Below are 14,498 nucleotides of genomic sequence, written 5' to 3' on the forward strand. Positions count from 1 at the left end.
ACAACAACAACAATAATAATAATAATAATTTTGTTTTGTTTAAAAATTACATAAAAAACAGAATTAAGGATTTTTTTAGTACAAAATTTTGAACCTAAAGTCTTTGCTCGGGTCGTTTGGCCTTTGAGCCAACCTGAACATTTCAATTTCGCACTCTCGGAAAATAACCCAAAATATCTATTTTGAAATCCCGAAAAGAAAACTTAGGGTTGCAATTTTTCTTCATCTAATCTAATTTGAATGTAAACACAAAAATCGTATATTTTTTTTAACTTCAAAACCTAATAGAAGCACACAACCTCAACAATCAATTTATTTCTTTAATTCATGTTTAAAAGACTTAATTAGTCTTTTGGTCCCTTAAAGATATTTTAGGTTTTACAATGGTCCCTTAAAGAAAAAAATGTCTGGATTGGTCCCTTAAAGACACATTTGTTTCTCAATTGGTTCTTTTCGTCAATTTTTTACCAAAAAAGGTTAGTTTTAGTAGACTGAATTGTGGATGTCATTAAGTATAAGTGGTCCACCAAAAACCTTATTAATTTTTAAAATTTTAACCATTGGAATTTTTTGTTATATTTGGAGTTAAAATTTAACGGAAAGGACCAATATGGCAAAAATATACTCCCTCCGGTCCTTATTATAAGAAACACTTTGACAAAATCACACAGACCAAGGAAGGTAAATTTTCTCATTAATGATTCTAACATTTTATGTTATATTCCAAAACTAACCTTTGACTAACATGGGAAATAGGCCTCTCTAATTAATGCACTAGCATTATAATGAATTATTTGATTGTATTTAATAAGGGTACAAATGAAATTGTGTCAAAGTGTTTCTTATAAAAAGGACCAAATAAAAATTCCAAAGTGTTTCTTATAAAAAGGACCGGAGGGAGTATGTCTTTAAGGAGCCAATCCGAGTCTTTTTTTCTTTAAGGGACCAATCCAGACATTTTTTTCTTTAAGGACCATTATAAAACCTAAAATGTCTTTAAGGGACCAATAAACTAATGGGTCTTGCTAACGAGTGCCCCCAGGGCACTCTTTAAGTATTCTATTTAAAGAAACTTTTGATTAAAAAAGTTAAACACTACAATTTTCAATGCGTTGACTTTACGCATTCCGATAAAAATTTTATAAAAAACTTACACTAACTAAGGATTTTACTATTTAAGGGCTTAAAGAGTGCCCCAGAGTCACTATTTAGCTTTTGCCTAAACTAATTAAGCCTTATTGAAATTTACTGAAAAGTTTATCCATTATTTATTGGCTTAAATGCAGTTTTGACCCCCCAAGTTTCACAATTGCTTGATTTTGGTCCCCCACATTTTAATTGCTTGATTTTAACCCCCTAAGTTTCACAATTGCTTGATTTTAGCCCTCCAAGTTTCAATTGCTCGATTTTGGCCCCCCAAGTTTACCCCCTTTTGCATTTGCTAGCCTCCCATTGAATATTTTGATTAAAAATTGGTTATGTGGCATTTTAAAATTAAATAAGTATTTAAAAATAAATAAATAAATTACAAACTGTTTTTTAAAAACTAAATTATAATTTTTTTTATTATATGTAGTTTGTAAAATAATTTTGTTATATAAAAAAGTAAAAAAAAACATTTTATGAATTATTTTTTAAAAACTTTGTAAACTTTTTATTAAAAAAACAATTTTTAATACATTTTTATAAAAACAAATATTATTATTTTTTAATTAAAACATATTTTTAATTTTTTTAAATGTCACATAAGCAATTTATAGTCAAAAAAGTCAATGGGGGCTAGCAAATGCAAAATGGGGTAAACTTGGGGGGCCAAAATCGAGCAATTGAAACTTGGAGGGCTAAAATCAAGCAATTGTGAAACTTAGAGGGTTAAAATCAAGCAATTGAAATGTGGGGGGCCAAAATCAAGCAATTGTAAAACTTGAGGGGCCAAAACTGCATTTAAGCCTTATTTATTATACTGTATTTACAGGAGACAAAAATACTATTTTGCCCTTGATGTGTAATAAAATTACAAACAAAACCAGTCTCCTCACATGCGAACAGCAACACATATCGACGCCACCGCTTGCGGTTCTGCGCAACCTACCGCCACATCCCGCCCTTCCACCGTCGACCGTCGTTCTCTCATCTCTCTGATTTCTGTTCGCTCTCGAAGGTCTCACTCTCTGATTTCTGATTTCTGATATTTTGTTAACTTTTTATTGATTTCTGGTTCTCTCTATAACACTATTGTTAAATGTTGCTGTTATTGAATGTGTTGATTTTTTTATTGAATGTTGATGAATTTGATTCACAACACTGTCTTATTCTCTTCCAAAACGTAACCTAACACACGAAACCGGTTCAGTGTCTGATTCACAACAAGACTGAATTTTGGTGATGTTTTCGGTTACCCATTTTGGTGATTAAGCAGAAAACACAATTTTTATCAATGGGTGTTGGTGGTAATTTCTGGGACTTGTTGAAGCCCTATGCACGCAATGAAGGTTTTGATTTCTTGAGAAACAAGCGAGTTGCTGTTGACTTATCGTTTTGGATTGTTCAGCATAACTGCATAACAATGCTATCAAAACCCATTTTACGATTAATCTGTTTTCTATGTTTGGAGCATTTCCCGTGTTTGTTGTTGATGGGACTCCATCGCCATTGAAATCACAAGCCAGGATTGCTAGATTTTTCCGGTCATCTGGAATTGAATTGACTAGCTTGCCAGTACCGCCACCACCTGGAGGTGGTGTTTCAGCTGAGAGGAACAGTTCATTTTCAAAATGTGTTCAAGAGTGTGTGGGATTCATGTAATGAAGGCTAAAGGAGAGGCTGAAGCACTCTGTGCCCAGTTAAATAATGAAGATCATGTATATGCATGCATCACACCTGACAGTGATGCATTCCTCTTTGGGGCCAAATGCATTATAAAATCTTTCGCTTCCAATTCCAAAGAACCGTTTGAATGCTACAATATGTCAGATATTGAAGCTGGGCTTGGATTGAAGAGGAAACACTTAATAGCTATGTCTCTTTTGGTTGGAAATGATCACGATTTGAGTGGTGTTCAAGGGATTGGACTTGACAGTGCTCTTCGTTTTGTTCAAGCTTTTAGTGAATAGATTACATGAGATAGGCAAAGGGAATGCTTTTCAAATTCCTATTGACATTAAATCTGACGACAATATGGATATTGATGGGAGCTCCCCAAATACGAAACAACCTCACTGTTCATTCTGTGGGCATCCAGGCAGCAAAAAAGATCATACCAAGTTTTCGTGTGAATTTTGTGTCACAGATGACCATGAAAGTTGCATGAAAAAACCAGAGGGTTTAAATGTGATTGCTTCTCTTGTGGTATGAATAGGAAACATAAGGAGCAGAAAAAGATGGAAAATTGGCACACAAGAATTTGTGACAAGATTGCAAAGGAGCCAAATTTTCCAAAGGATGAAATCATTGATATGTATTTATGTAATGACAATGGTTATTTTTCTGCAAATGATGGCCCTCAGATCTCATGGGAAAAACCAAAAGTTGAACTCCTGATTGGTTTTCTAAACTTCCATAAGCACTGGGATCCGTCATACATTCGACGGATAATGTTTCCTATGATGTCCACCATCTTCTTGAGAGAAATGGCTACAGCTACAACAGATAATTTGTTGTTTGGACAATTTGAGTTTGATTCTTTAAAACGTGTGAAGACGAGATACGGATATCAGTCTTATGTTGTCAAGTGGAAACGTGTGATGGTCAATGTTGCTTCTAAAACTCCATCAAATCAATCTGGCACGCAACAGGATGCTATAGATCTAGAGCTCGATGAAACGGTGGACCGACATCTACTGGACGATTGCGATTTTCCTGAGACTTGTGAAGAAGGTGGATGTAGTTTTCTGTTGACAGATGAAAATATGGACCTTATAGGTGCTACTTTTCCAGAAGAAATGAAAAAGTTTTGGCAGGAACAGGAACTGAAGGATTCGAAAAGAAAAAAGAATCCAACCTCAAGATCTCAAGAAAATGAAACGTCCTCAGCATCATCACCAAACTCAAAAGGTGTCCAGCTAAATATTAAAGAGTTCTTCCCAACAACCAAAAGTAAACATAATCCAAAACATGGAGAAGAGTCATCATCCAAGAAAGACGATAGCCCGGACAGCGGAGGCTAAAAAATGAAGAGAAAATCGTCAAGTCCTAATATTTCAAAATCTGTTAGGCGTCGCCTTTTGTTTGATTAGTGTGCTAACTGAATGTTGAAACAGTGACAACAGACCCTTTTGTGATCATGACCAAGGGTAGTTCAGTGTGTATGTGTAGTTAAGAATTAGTTTGAATAATGTCATCAATTTCTACCTTTGAGTAAAAAATATAAAAATTAACTCTATTGTTGAATGTTGCTGTTATTGAATATGTTGATTTTTTATTGAATGTTGATGAATTTGATTTTATTGTTGTAAGTAAGTTGTTGTTCTTGTTATTTAAGTTATTAAAAAGCTTTGTTGATGATGTGATTCTTCTGTTGTTATTGTTGAGTGCTGGTTTTTGCATAAGATATGTTGTTATTGAAAAGCTATGTTGATGAAAGTTTCTTCTGTAATTGTGCATAAATGAGGTGGGGAACGAACGGGAATGAAATTAAGTTGATTTATTGATTTCATGAGTTGGGGAATGGCTTTCCGCCATGTAATGATGTAATCTAAATTGAATGATACATGAATCAACATTTATATTTGGAAGGTTTTGCTTCAATCATTTTCATTCTAGTGATTTCTTAAAAGGAAAACTTGGGTTTCCATCTTAAATCACTTTCATTCATTTTATGAGTTCTTTATTTTATTGAAGCTTTGTTTTAGTTTTTGGCTAAGTATGAATAGCCAAAGTTAATAGAGGTTCGTGGTATTATGCATCATGTTATTTGATCGATACTCTTAGTCTTGATAATTGTTGTATTTTCATGGATGAACTGGAAATAATCTGCAAAAATCTCGTATTTCCAAAGCAGGTAAACACGAATTGCTGGAATTGAGGTGCTAATTAGAGTACATTTGTTTATTATTTAAGGCCATATCAAATATGGGTACATCTGTTACGAACAAGGACAACTATAATGGCAGGAAGAGTGGGACTTGGAAGCAGAAAGAGTTGTTTTTTCTGGTTACTTATGTATTAGTTTTCTATGCTATCATCATAAGACGTTCCCTTCAAATCTCTCATGGTATATTTCTTTTTTCATATATTCTCTCATAAATTGTTTCTGTAATTATGTCTTCTGCTGGGTTTTTTCTTATTGTATTTTCTTATTAATTGTTGAGCATTGTGTACTTTGTTTTTATTATCACAGATCACTACAAAAAACTATTTGGTTTACGCCCAGGATGGCTCATACCTAATCACCTCAATGTATGATTGTGCTCTTTCTATCATTATGATGATCATTTGTCTGTAAGTATTTCAGTAGTTGGTTTGCATATTGCTGATTAAATGTATGTCTTGTTCTGTTTTGTGTAAAGGATGTCTCAGATGCTCAGTGGAGGAATTTTCGAGGAAATTTACCTGTTCTAACTCTTGTCTTTGGAATTTTCACTCTTCTGGCCAACTTGATGAGGGCTTTCTTCAATTTGAATGTGAGAGGAATGTCCGTTGTCTGGCTTTTATTTTCCTTCGCCTACCTATCATATCTACATGGAGCATGGTATCAGAATTTATAGTTCATTTTGATGTTGTTTCTTTTAATATTGATATTATTTTCTTTGTTTATTCTAATTCTGTGTTTGTTTCAATTTGCAGCGTCATATTTGTGCTCTCAATAGCTACTATTAATTTTCTTCTTGTTAAGGTGTGTGTAACTTAATTTTCTTTCTTCAATTAAGTTTTAGTGCAACCTTTTTAGCTGGAATGTGTTGGTTTTAATTATTAACTTAAGATTACAAGTCTCATGTCATAGCAATTCTGTTTTTTTGTTGTAAACTTTATTGTATATCAGATGTAGAAATCTATTGAGACATTTATATCAATTTTCATGAATTATTTACATGAATCAGATCACTCTGCTATAAAATATGAATTAATTTTAATGCTTGTTTTCATGTCGATTATTTGTGTATTTTTAATGTTGTATATTTTTGTTTCTAGGACTCTGAAAAGTTTGAAAAAATAGTGATTACTTAAATGAGAATGGTATGACCATGGATCACATAGATTAATAGGTTCTACCATTACCATATTAAAATTGTGTAGTAAACTTAATTATATAGGAAGTTTGCATTTGCAACAAGCATTCATTCCCACGATCCTACTAAAGAAATAGGGGTTAAACTTAAATAAGTTTTTTAGGTTGGTTAGGCTTTGAAGTTTCAACATATTTATTTTTTTAGGGACATGAATGGCCAACATATATAAAATATCACTTAGAAATTTGAAAGCCAAATAAATTAACTTATGAGTTATTGATGCTTTGACCTATTTTTTAATATTTGGCTATCCACATATGTGATCTACTTATTCCTAAATTGACAATGTTTTGGACTTTTGGTATATCATTTAATTAATATATTTATATCGCTCTTTCCTCAGTTATCATGTAAGACTAAAATGATATTTCCGCAGATATTTGCACGGAAAAAGTACTTTCCACTTATAATTTGGAGTTACAACATATTTTTTCTTCTATGTAATCGGATTTATGAAGGATATTCATTCTCTGTGTTTGGGTAAGATGCATCCAATTGGTTGTATTTACTCATTTATGGTAGGCGCAATCCCACTTAAGATTATGTATTTATATTGCAGGCAACAATGGAGATTTTTGGACAAGTACCGTGGCAGCTTTAGGTGGCACATATGTTTCAACTTTGGTATTTATTGAGTTTCTATAGCATCTAAAGTTGAAACTGTCCATGTATTTATGGTTCATGTATATCTTTTGCGTGTCCTATTTTTTTCCCATCTTGCTGGTTGAACTATTTTCATTTGTGCTATCACCAGCATTCTTATGACCTTGTAAAAATTGCAAACTCAACCATTCCTCACTTACTTTGAAACTGGTTTCATCTTAGGCTGATTTATTAATTAGGACACTTATGGGCTAGAATATTAAATTTGGTGATCATAACATTTTAAACATTCTATTTTATTGTGCATTTTACTAATTCTATATGCATGTCTTTCTATAACATGATGGGAAATATAGGTTACTTTATATCTAAGCATAGTTGTTTGTGGCAGTTGTTTTGCGCATGATAAGCTTTGGATTGGATTATCATTGGACAAATCAAGATTCTCATTTTGACCAGGAGGTATTACTATATTAAGGAATATCGTATTTGTTTGTTTTGAGTATAAGTTTCTATTCTATAGTCTCTCTTAATTTGATATGGTTCTGGTGAACGATTATTTATTATATTGCTGGGGCAAATACTATGGAAACTGTATTGCCGAAAAGTAACTTTTGATATTACACAAAGTGACTGCACAGAACTTAGATTTTGTTTGATTTCTATTTAATAATTTTGCCTTGGGCGCTTCACTCAACAATTTTAAAAGGCCTGACAGACTTAATTAGTTTGTTGTAGTGTACTTATGTTTATATAGATTTGCTTCGTCTGAGAGAAACCATGTTGATATTTTTAAGCTAAAACCTACAATGAAGTTGTCCTCATGGTTCTTAAAAAGTCTAATTGCTAGTCAATGCATTGCTTGGAAGTTGAAACATATTAGCTTGCAGTATCAGCGTCTAATGCACATCTTGTCATGTCATGTAGTTGTTGACATGTTAACTGGTTCATGTGATCTATAATAATTTTGTCAATATTTAGTTCTTTAATGATTGCAGAAGCATTGTCAACGTTGTCATATTTGTAAATCAGGAAACAGATGCTATCAAGCTTTACAGGTTAGGATGGCTGCTATTTAAAATCAAGCATGGGTGAAATATCATTGCTAAATTATGTTTTACACTTCTTTTTCTCTCATGCTTTCCATTTTTATAATTATATAATTTTTCTTCGGCGTGTGGTGTCATGTTTTCCAGTTCAATAATTTTGATTGCATTATCAGGAGAGAAGTCTACACATCAACAAGTTCGGATATGTCGTGTACCTTAGTTATTTGGTGTATGCACCACTTTATATTGCTGGTCCAATAGTGAGCTTCAACGCTTTTGCTTCACAGGTGTGTGACTGCAAGTTATTTTTATAAGTTTCAAGATTGAATTTCATTACAATTGTATGGTTGTGGTCTTTGTGAAACCTTTAGGGGTGAAGTGCATCCTCGTCTTGTTATTTTCCAAAATTGAAGTATATGGAAGATATTATTTGTTTAAATTGAAGAAAAAAACAATTTTGTCATCATTGTTTGGAGTTTGAAACTTTAACCAATATATATAGTTAAATGCAAATGTAATCAGTCAAAACACTCTTGTGAGTTTTCTATAATACAATCAAACTGTTATTGTATTGCTAATTGTTTTCAAGTTTCTAGTGGTTGCTTGAGTCTATGTTATGTTGATGGTACTGGTTCTAATGTTTTTGCAGCTAGATGTTCCTCAAAATAGTAATTCAGTTAGAAATGTGATACTCTATGGTTTCCGTTGGATATTGTGTTTTATCCTTGTGGAGTTCATGACACATCTATTCTACTATAACGCCTTTGCTAATAGGTAAGTGCTTCAAGTTCAACACTCTTTAAAGCACCACATGTTATATTTAATTTTTTAATCTAATTTTATCCTATGGTAGCTAAAATATTTCTTCATCAATCAGTGGTTTGTGGAAGCACTTATCTCCTCTGGAAGTGTTCATCATCGGATATGGGGTAAGAGAATGCATGTCCATCAATTCACATAAGTGGTTCTACTGAACCTAATGACGCTAACCAATCACGTAGCCAAACCTACCTAGTGAGATACTATGCTTTCCAATTTAGGTTACCATGGTGCATTTTTTTAACATTTTTATTATGTATTTGTTTCAGGTCTTAAACTTCATGTGGCTAAAGTTTTTACTGATCTGGCGCTTTTTCAGGTTCTGGTCACTGGTATGTTACTTGCTCTTTTAGCATCTAAACATAAATGTCCATGTATCTACGTGGAGAAACTCATTACTTTGGAATTGTGTTGTAGGTGAACGGAATTGATGCTCCAGAAAATATGCCAAAATGTATTAATAATTGCTACAGCTTGGAAGGATTTTGGAAAAATTGGCATGCTTCCTTTAACAAATGGCTTGTGAGGTGCAATCAAGTCTTTTTTACCTTGATTTTCCATTTAGTTTTCCCAAATAATAACTTAAATTTGAATGGGTAGAAATTCAGGTATATGTACATTCCTCTTGGGGGATCTCGGAAAAAGCTCCTAAATGTATGGGTTATATTTACTTTTGTTGCCATCTGGCACGATTTAGAGTGGTATGCTCCCTTTATTGCTCAGTTTTTTCCATTCTATTTGTAAAAGTTGCACATTCTTTGACCAAATATTTTATGCTTGATTATTCTCATGAACCTTAGGAAGCTTCTTTCATGGGCATGGTTGACATGTTTATTTTTTATCCCCGAATTGGTATTAAAATCAGCTGCAAAAGCATTTCAGGTAATATGTATATTATTGTTTTCTCTTCTAAATTTTTCAAGGTAAAAAATTGTGATTCTTACTGCCTAACTTAGTTAAATTTGAATATCAGGCTGAAAGCTCTTTTGGGGAATTCATATTTCGTGAACTCAGTGCTGTTGCTGGTGCAGTTACAATCACTTGCCTCATGGTTTGTCCCTGGTTGACCTTGGAAGCTAAGCATATATGATTATTATAACTCGTAATTATTTGTAGTCACAGTGACAGTAACCATTCTTTTTTTCTAATGCTGAGTGGTTCTCATTTCTGTTCCGGTAGATATTGTCACATTTTGTTTATAAAACAAAAATATAGTCAATATCTAATTTGAAAGCCGAGACTTTTGTTAACAGGTAGCAAATCTGGTTGGTTTTGTTATTGGACCAAGCGGTATTAACTGGTTGCTTTCTTCTTTTCTACGCAAGGAAGGTCTGTTGAGATCCTTAGCTTTTTAACATAGCAAAAGTTCTGTACATTTTAAATTAATTACAAAATTCCATTTCTCAGGGTTGCCTGTCCTAGGGAGCTTGCTCATGACATTTTATGTTGGAACAAAGGTATACATTTTTTTAAGTGTTTTCTATCGTTTGAATTGTTTCTTTTCCTCACATTTGTTTTTCTAATAATATTCTACATGTGTATCTGCAGATTATGTTCCACATAGAAGAAGCAAAGAAAAGGTCACCCTGAACCAGACAAATGCATGACCATGATTCTTGGTGCAAATTCATGTTTGGTGCTAGGAGTTTCATATCTGATACAGAACAGTTTGTTTGGCTTGGAGGTATCTGTGGGTATGAATCTTGACCCATTTTACAGATTGACGATGCATCGTACATCAAATTTGGGAATCACACGTTCAGATTTTGTACACCATACACTGTAAAAATCACTGTTAACAGAAAACGAGGAAAATGAAGAAGGAAAAAAAAAAGTAATTTTATTGAAAATAGGGTAGGTTTGCTTAATGAAACTAAGATTCCTCTTTCGCCTCCTTTTTTATTGTTGCTGAGAAAATGGTCAAACAATTTGATACCTTGCAAAAAAAAATTGGGTTCTCATATGCTGTTTTCAATATATGATCTGATATATATTCGTATCTGAGTAGTTCTAATCTTATACAAAACCCTTCAATGGTACATTTGGTTATGGATTTGGATTCTCTCATGTTGGGCATGTTATACTAATCTTAGCTATTCACTCAATTTTTTGGTTATTTGTCTTTTGGCCGCGGTTCCTGTGTTGCCTGTTTAGTTATTAAGGTTCGATTGAAATATGCCAACTTATCAACAGAATATCTCTTACCATGTAATAGATAGTTTGAGTTCAAAGAAATCTAAGTATATACAGTACATTACAAGGAGACTTGATACACAAATAACAGTTTCTTTTTTCATTTTTAAAATTTTAAATTACTAGTACTAACTCTTAATTCTCAATCACCAGGACACCATCATAATTTTTCATCATCTCCTTTATTATACAGTTTTATATATGGTATTCCAAGTTTGAATCAAATAATGCTCTTAATGAATCAAATAACACTCTTAATGACATATTAAGTTGGTAAACTACAAGATATGTAACCACCACAGTTGATACAGAAACTTTATTCTCTTTAAACATTGCATTTCATAATTAAAACCAATAACATATTTCATAATAATTCAAATAATTACATCAGATCATGTTAGTCACTTAAAAATGCGATTGAGGGTGGCTGCCAATCGAACTCCCCCTTGAGCTAATCACAAATTGACTATTGGTGACTATTGGAAAACGCGATAGGAAGTAATCATCTGCAGGGTATTGTTTCATGATACAATGAGAAAATGTAAATGAAAAATCTCTACTTGCAAAACTACTATAGCTTACCTTCTAGTACAGAATCTTCAGGGGCACCTTTATAGGCCCATTGACAGGCTGCCTTAAAAAATAACCAAGTTATAGAAGTAGGTTTGTACAGAAAAATGTTGGGGATTTTCTAGCTAGTTTTGAACACAAATTAATTGCCACTGTCACTGCCAATTTTCATTACTAGTTTAGTATTGGGACTGGGCATGTTGTCTCATCAGAACTGCAGGCTTCCCATCCTGCTACTTCATCCGACCATGTTTTCTGTTTCATAAACGTTGAAGTAAATATTAAACTATGATAAGTAAATACTTTTATCGAGTACTAGTAAGTATCTGGTGCAAGATTGTACAAATGTCGAGAAAAAATGACAGGAAAAAGTGGTGCAAAATTTAGTCGCATGTCATTAAATAGATAGATAACAGAAAATTGTTGGCTAGAATACCGTGATATTGGAAATTGCAAAGACGAGGAGGGGTATCAGCATAGTGCAAAGGAGACGACCAACGGAGATAAAACTTTACACGATCAGCCCATGTACACACACTTGCCAAGTCATTTTGTGCATAATCTGGCAGCAATTTTTTCACAGCCTCTGCAGCTGTATCGCTGAGGCGAGACTGTACACAAAAAAGAAGAAAATAATGGTTTTTTTTTTTCTTTTTTTTTTTTTCTTTTTTTTTTTTGAAACAGCATATTCATAAAACCACCTTAGGTACAAGAAATACATAAGGAGGAAAACAGGTTAAAACCTGAAAACAAAACCAAATCTCACAAGGAGAAACCACCTAAAACCAAAACCCCTTACAGCAAAAACAGAAAGCAGCACAAACACTAAAAACACACCAGAAAACTAAAAGCAGCAGGAAAACAACAAAACAACTCCAGAAAAAACCCCGCACCGCACGGCAAACACATCACCGCCGGAAACAATAACACGGTTCCTGCTGCCATTCGTATAGTAAACAAGGCGCAATCTTTAAGCGATGAACACTCCACCTCCACGACATAACTTTCACCTCGTCAACAATATCAATTGGTTACGGATTATACCGGTTACATATATTTAATAATATTGCAAAGGTAATAAGCCACCTTGACCAAAAAAAGAAAAATAACCACGAAATTGGGATTTTAGTGTGAACCGTGTGAATCAGTGACTGAATAAAGTGAACGTTGTACAATGGAGAAACTGCATCATAGGACAGAGACTCTTTACTGGGCCAAGGCAACAAAAACTATTATCTCGCTTGATTCATTGTGTCTGTTCAGAATCTCAAGATGCTTTGTTACAGGTATTGAAATTTGTCATCTCATCTGTTGTTAATGATCTGCATAAGTGTATTCCAGTCGCCTGATTATTGACTTTCCCTGTACCACTGCATTTTGTGATTCCAAAATTTCTTACATGCTCCCATGTCCCTTTTCTGATCTGCAGTAGTAAATTCATTCTTGAAGTGCGGTGATATTTCATGACAATAATTATTTTGTTTAACAATAATCTGGTTTATATGGTGCACTACATGTATAAGATTGTCTGTCCATATTTTGTGGATCTGCTAACCATGTTGAAGAATAGAAGTCTTTAGGAACAAGAGACTCCATATCTTATAGAAATAACTGTTATTTATGAGCTTCAAATGATGTTACAAAGTGAAAGCTTCACTAATTTATGGAACATCTTATTTCTTCAATATTACATGCTATGTGCATTTGATAAAATGGTAATTACGATGGAATAACTGAGCGAAATATCATTTTATTGTGCTGTACCATGGTTATTTGAACCTCTATGCCCATACCACGTGACCTTTATATATTTATGGTTTGTTTCAGTCCTCACTTTGCTTACATTTATACTCAGGTTTCTAAGTCATGTGTGGAGGGCACAACTTCTCTAGAAGAATACATATCTTCTTTGAAGTCTATGGTTTGAATTGGTGTTCTTGTTGAAGCAGTAGGTATTGGCAATGAGAAGGGAGACCTTACTAGGTTTGGCGTGGAACATGGGAAGAACAGTCGGGTATCTTCAGCTCCAACCAGCAAAGCTTTGTCTTCTCTTGGACCGAGTGATATAATACAGTCTTTGACAAGAGGATATCGACTTAGCAAAACCAAAAGTACTGAACTCTTCCGGGAAGCTGTTTGGCCCCGCTTACAGGCAAGAGGTTGGCACTCCGAGAAACCAAAGAATCGAGGCTATGTTACTTCCTAAGATTATCTGGTTTTTATTATTCCCGGTGTTGAGAAGTTCTCGAGGAGAAAACTTGTTAAAGGTGATCATTACTTTGATTCTGTTAGTGATGTCTTGAGCAAAGTAGTAGCTGAACCAAATATTCTTGAACTAAGAAGAAGCTAAAGTGGGTAGCTTTAATGAGGAAGTGCCAGAAAAGGGATCAAATGAAGGTGATTTCATCTGATGATCATCGTCAATGTTACCTCAAGCCCCGATCTTCTCCTTACAAAAAGATCATACCAAATTCATGGTTATTGGATCATAATTTCATAAACCATTATTCTTCTGGCGTAGAGAACAAAAAGATATATTTGAAGCCAAGAGGACAAAGGTCGGCAGACTGATGAATTGGTTGATAATGGATGAAGACTCTGAGTATTATCAGAAGCTGAGAGAGTTTGAATATAAGAAGATCGCACGAAACAAGTTAAACCAGGTTGTGCTGCAGAAACATCAGAAGAATTTGGCAAATGATGTCAACCGAGAAACAGATGAAGCAGTTATCAAGACGCAACAGGCTGAAGAGACGAATGCTGAAGAAATCAAAGCGAAACAGGTTGAAGCTGCCAAAGTAAAAGAAATGCAAGAAACAAAAGCTTTTGTATCCTCCTATGGAAACCAGTTAGCCTCAACTTCCTCTGCGCCTAATGACGATGAAGTAGTCATTTTGACTAAAGCAAAATATGAAAGGCTGTTGCAGAGTGCTGAGAAGGTTGATAAGCTTGAAGAAAAACTCTTACAGATCCTGAACCTTCTTCAACAGAGAAACATAGTCATTTCCGACGGTTAACCAGTAAGAAAGTACAATTG

General features: G+C 33.9%; 1 protein-coding gene and 1 pseudogene across 6 annotated transcripts; both read left to right on the forward strand.

The window, feature by feature from the left end:
* Positions 1-1,952: 1,952 nt before the first annotated feature.
* LOC123890918 (membrane-bound O-acyltransferase gup1-like) lies at positions 1,953-10,673 on the forward strand. 6 transcript variants are annotated; one of them, XM_045940664.1, is made up of 20 exons: positions 1,953-2,161; positions 5,000-5,212; positions 5,339-5,397; positions 5,508-5,689; positions 5,785-5,833; positions 6,604-6,707; positions 6,787-6,851; positions 7,222-7,292; positions 7,829-7,888; positions 8,053-8,166; positions 8,529-8,653; positions 8,757-8,808; positions 8,968-9,030; positions 9,116-9,225; positions 9,307-9,399; positions 9,499-9,580; positions 9,672-9,749; positions 9,952-10,027; positions 10,106-10,155; positions 10,247-10,673. In XM_045940664.1, the coding sequence occupies exons 2-20, from the start codon at positions 5,071-5,073 to the stop codon at positions 10,286-10,288; spliced, it is 1,617 nt and encodes a 538-aa protein (XP_045796620.1). In that variant the 5' UTR covers positions 1,953-2,161; positions 5,000-5,070; the 3' UTR covers positions 10,289-10,673. The 6 variants fall into 6 exon arrangements, with proteins under 6 accessions (XP_045796620.1, XP_045796621.1, XP_045796622.1 ...); XM_045940663.1 differs by having other exon boundaries at positions 2,029-2,161; positions 5,059-5,212; XM_045940662.1 differs by having other exon boundaries at positions 2,064-4,292.
* On the forward strand, positions 2,438-4,425 carry LOC123890917 (annotated as a pseudogene).
* Positions 10,674-14,498: the final 3,825 nt, after the last annotated feature.

Source organism: Trifolium pratense, linkage group LG6, assembly GCF_020283565.1.
Source record: "Trifolium pratense cultivar HEN17-A07 linkage group LG6, ARS_RC_1.1, whole genome shotgun sequence".
Lineage (NCBI taxonomy): Eukaryota > Viridiplantae > Streptophyta > Magnoliopsida > Fabales > Fabaceae > Trifolium > Trifolium pratense.

Excerpts from the sequence above, each read along its gene's own strand:
- LOC123890918 (XM_045940664.1), top strand. The coding sequence starts at position 5,071 with ATGGGTACATCTGTTACGAACAAGGACAACTATAATGGCAGGAAGAGT. Across the intron at positions 6,852-7,221 it reads GCACATATGTTTCAACTTTG|TTGTTTTGCGCATGATAAGC; the intron begins GTATTTATTGAG and ends TGTTTGTGGCAG. Across the intron at positions 9,581-9,671 it reads CAGCTGCAAAAGCATTTCAG|GCTGAAAGCTCTTTTGGGGA; the intron begins GTAATATGTATA and ends TTTGAATATCAG.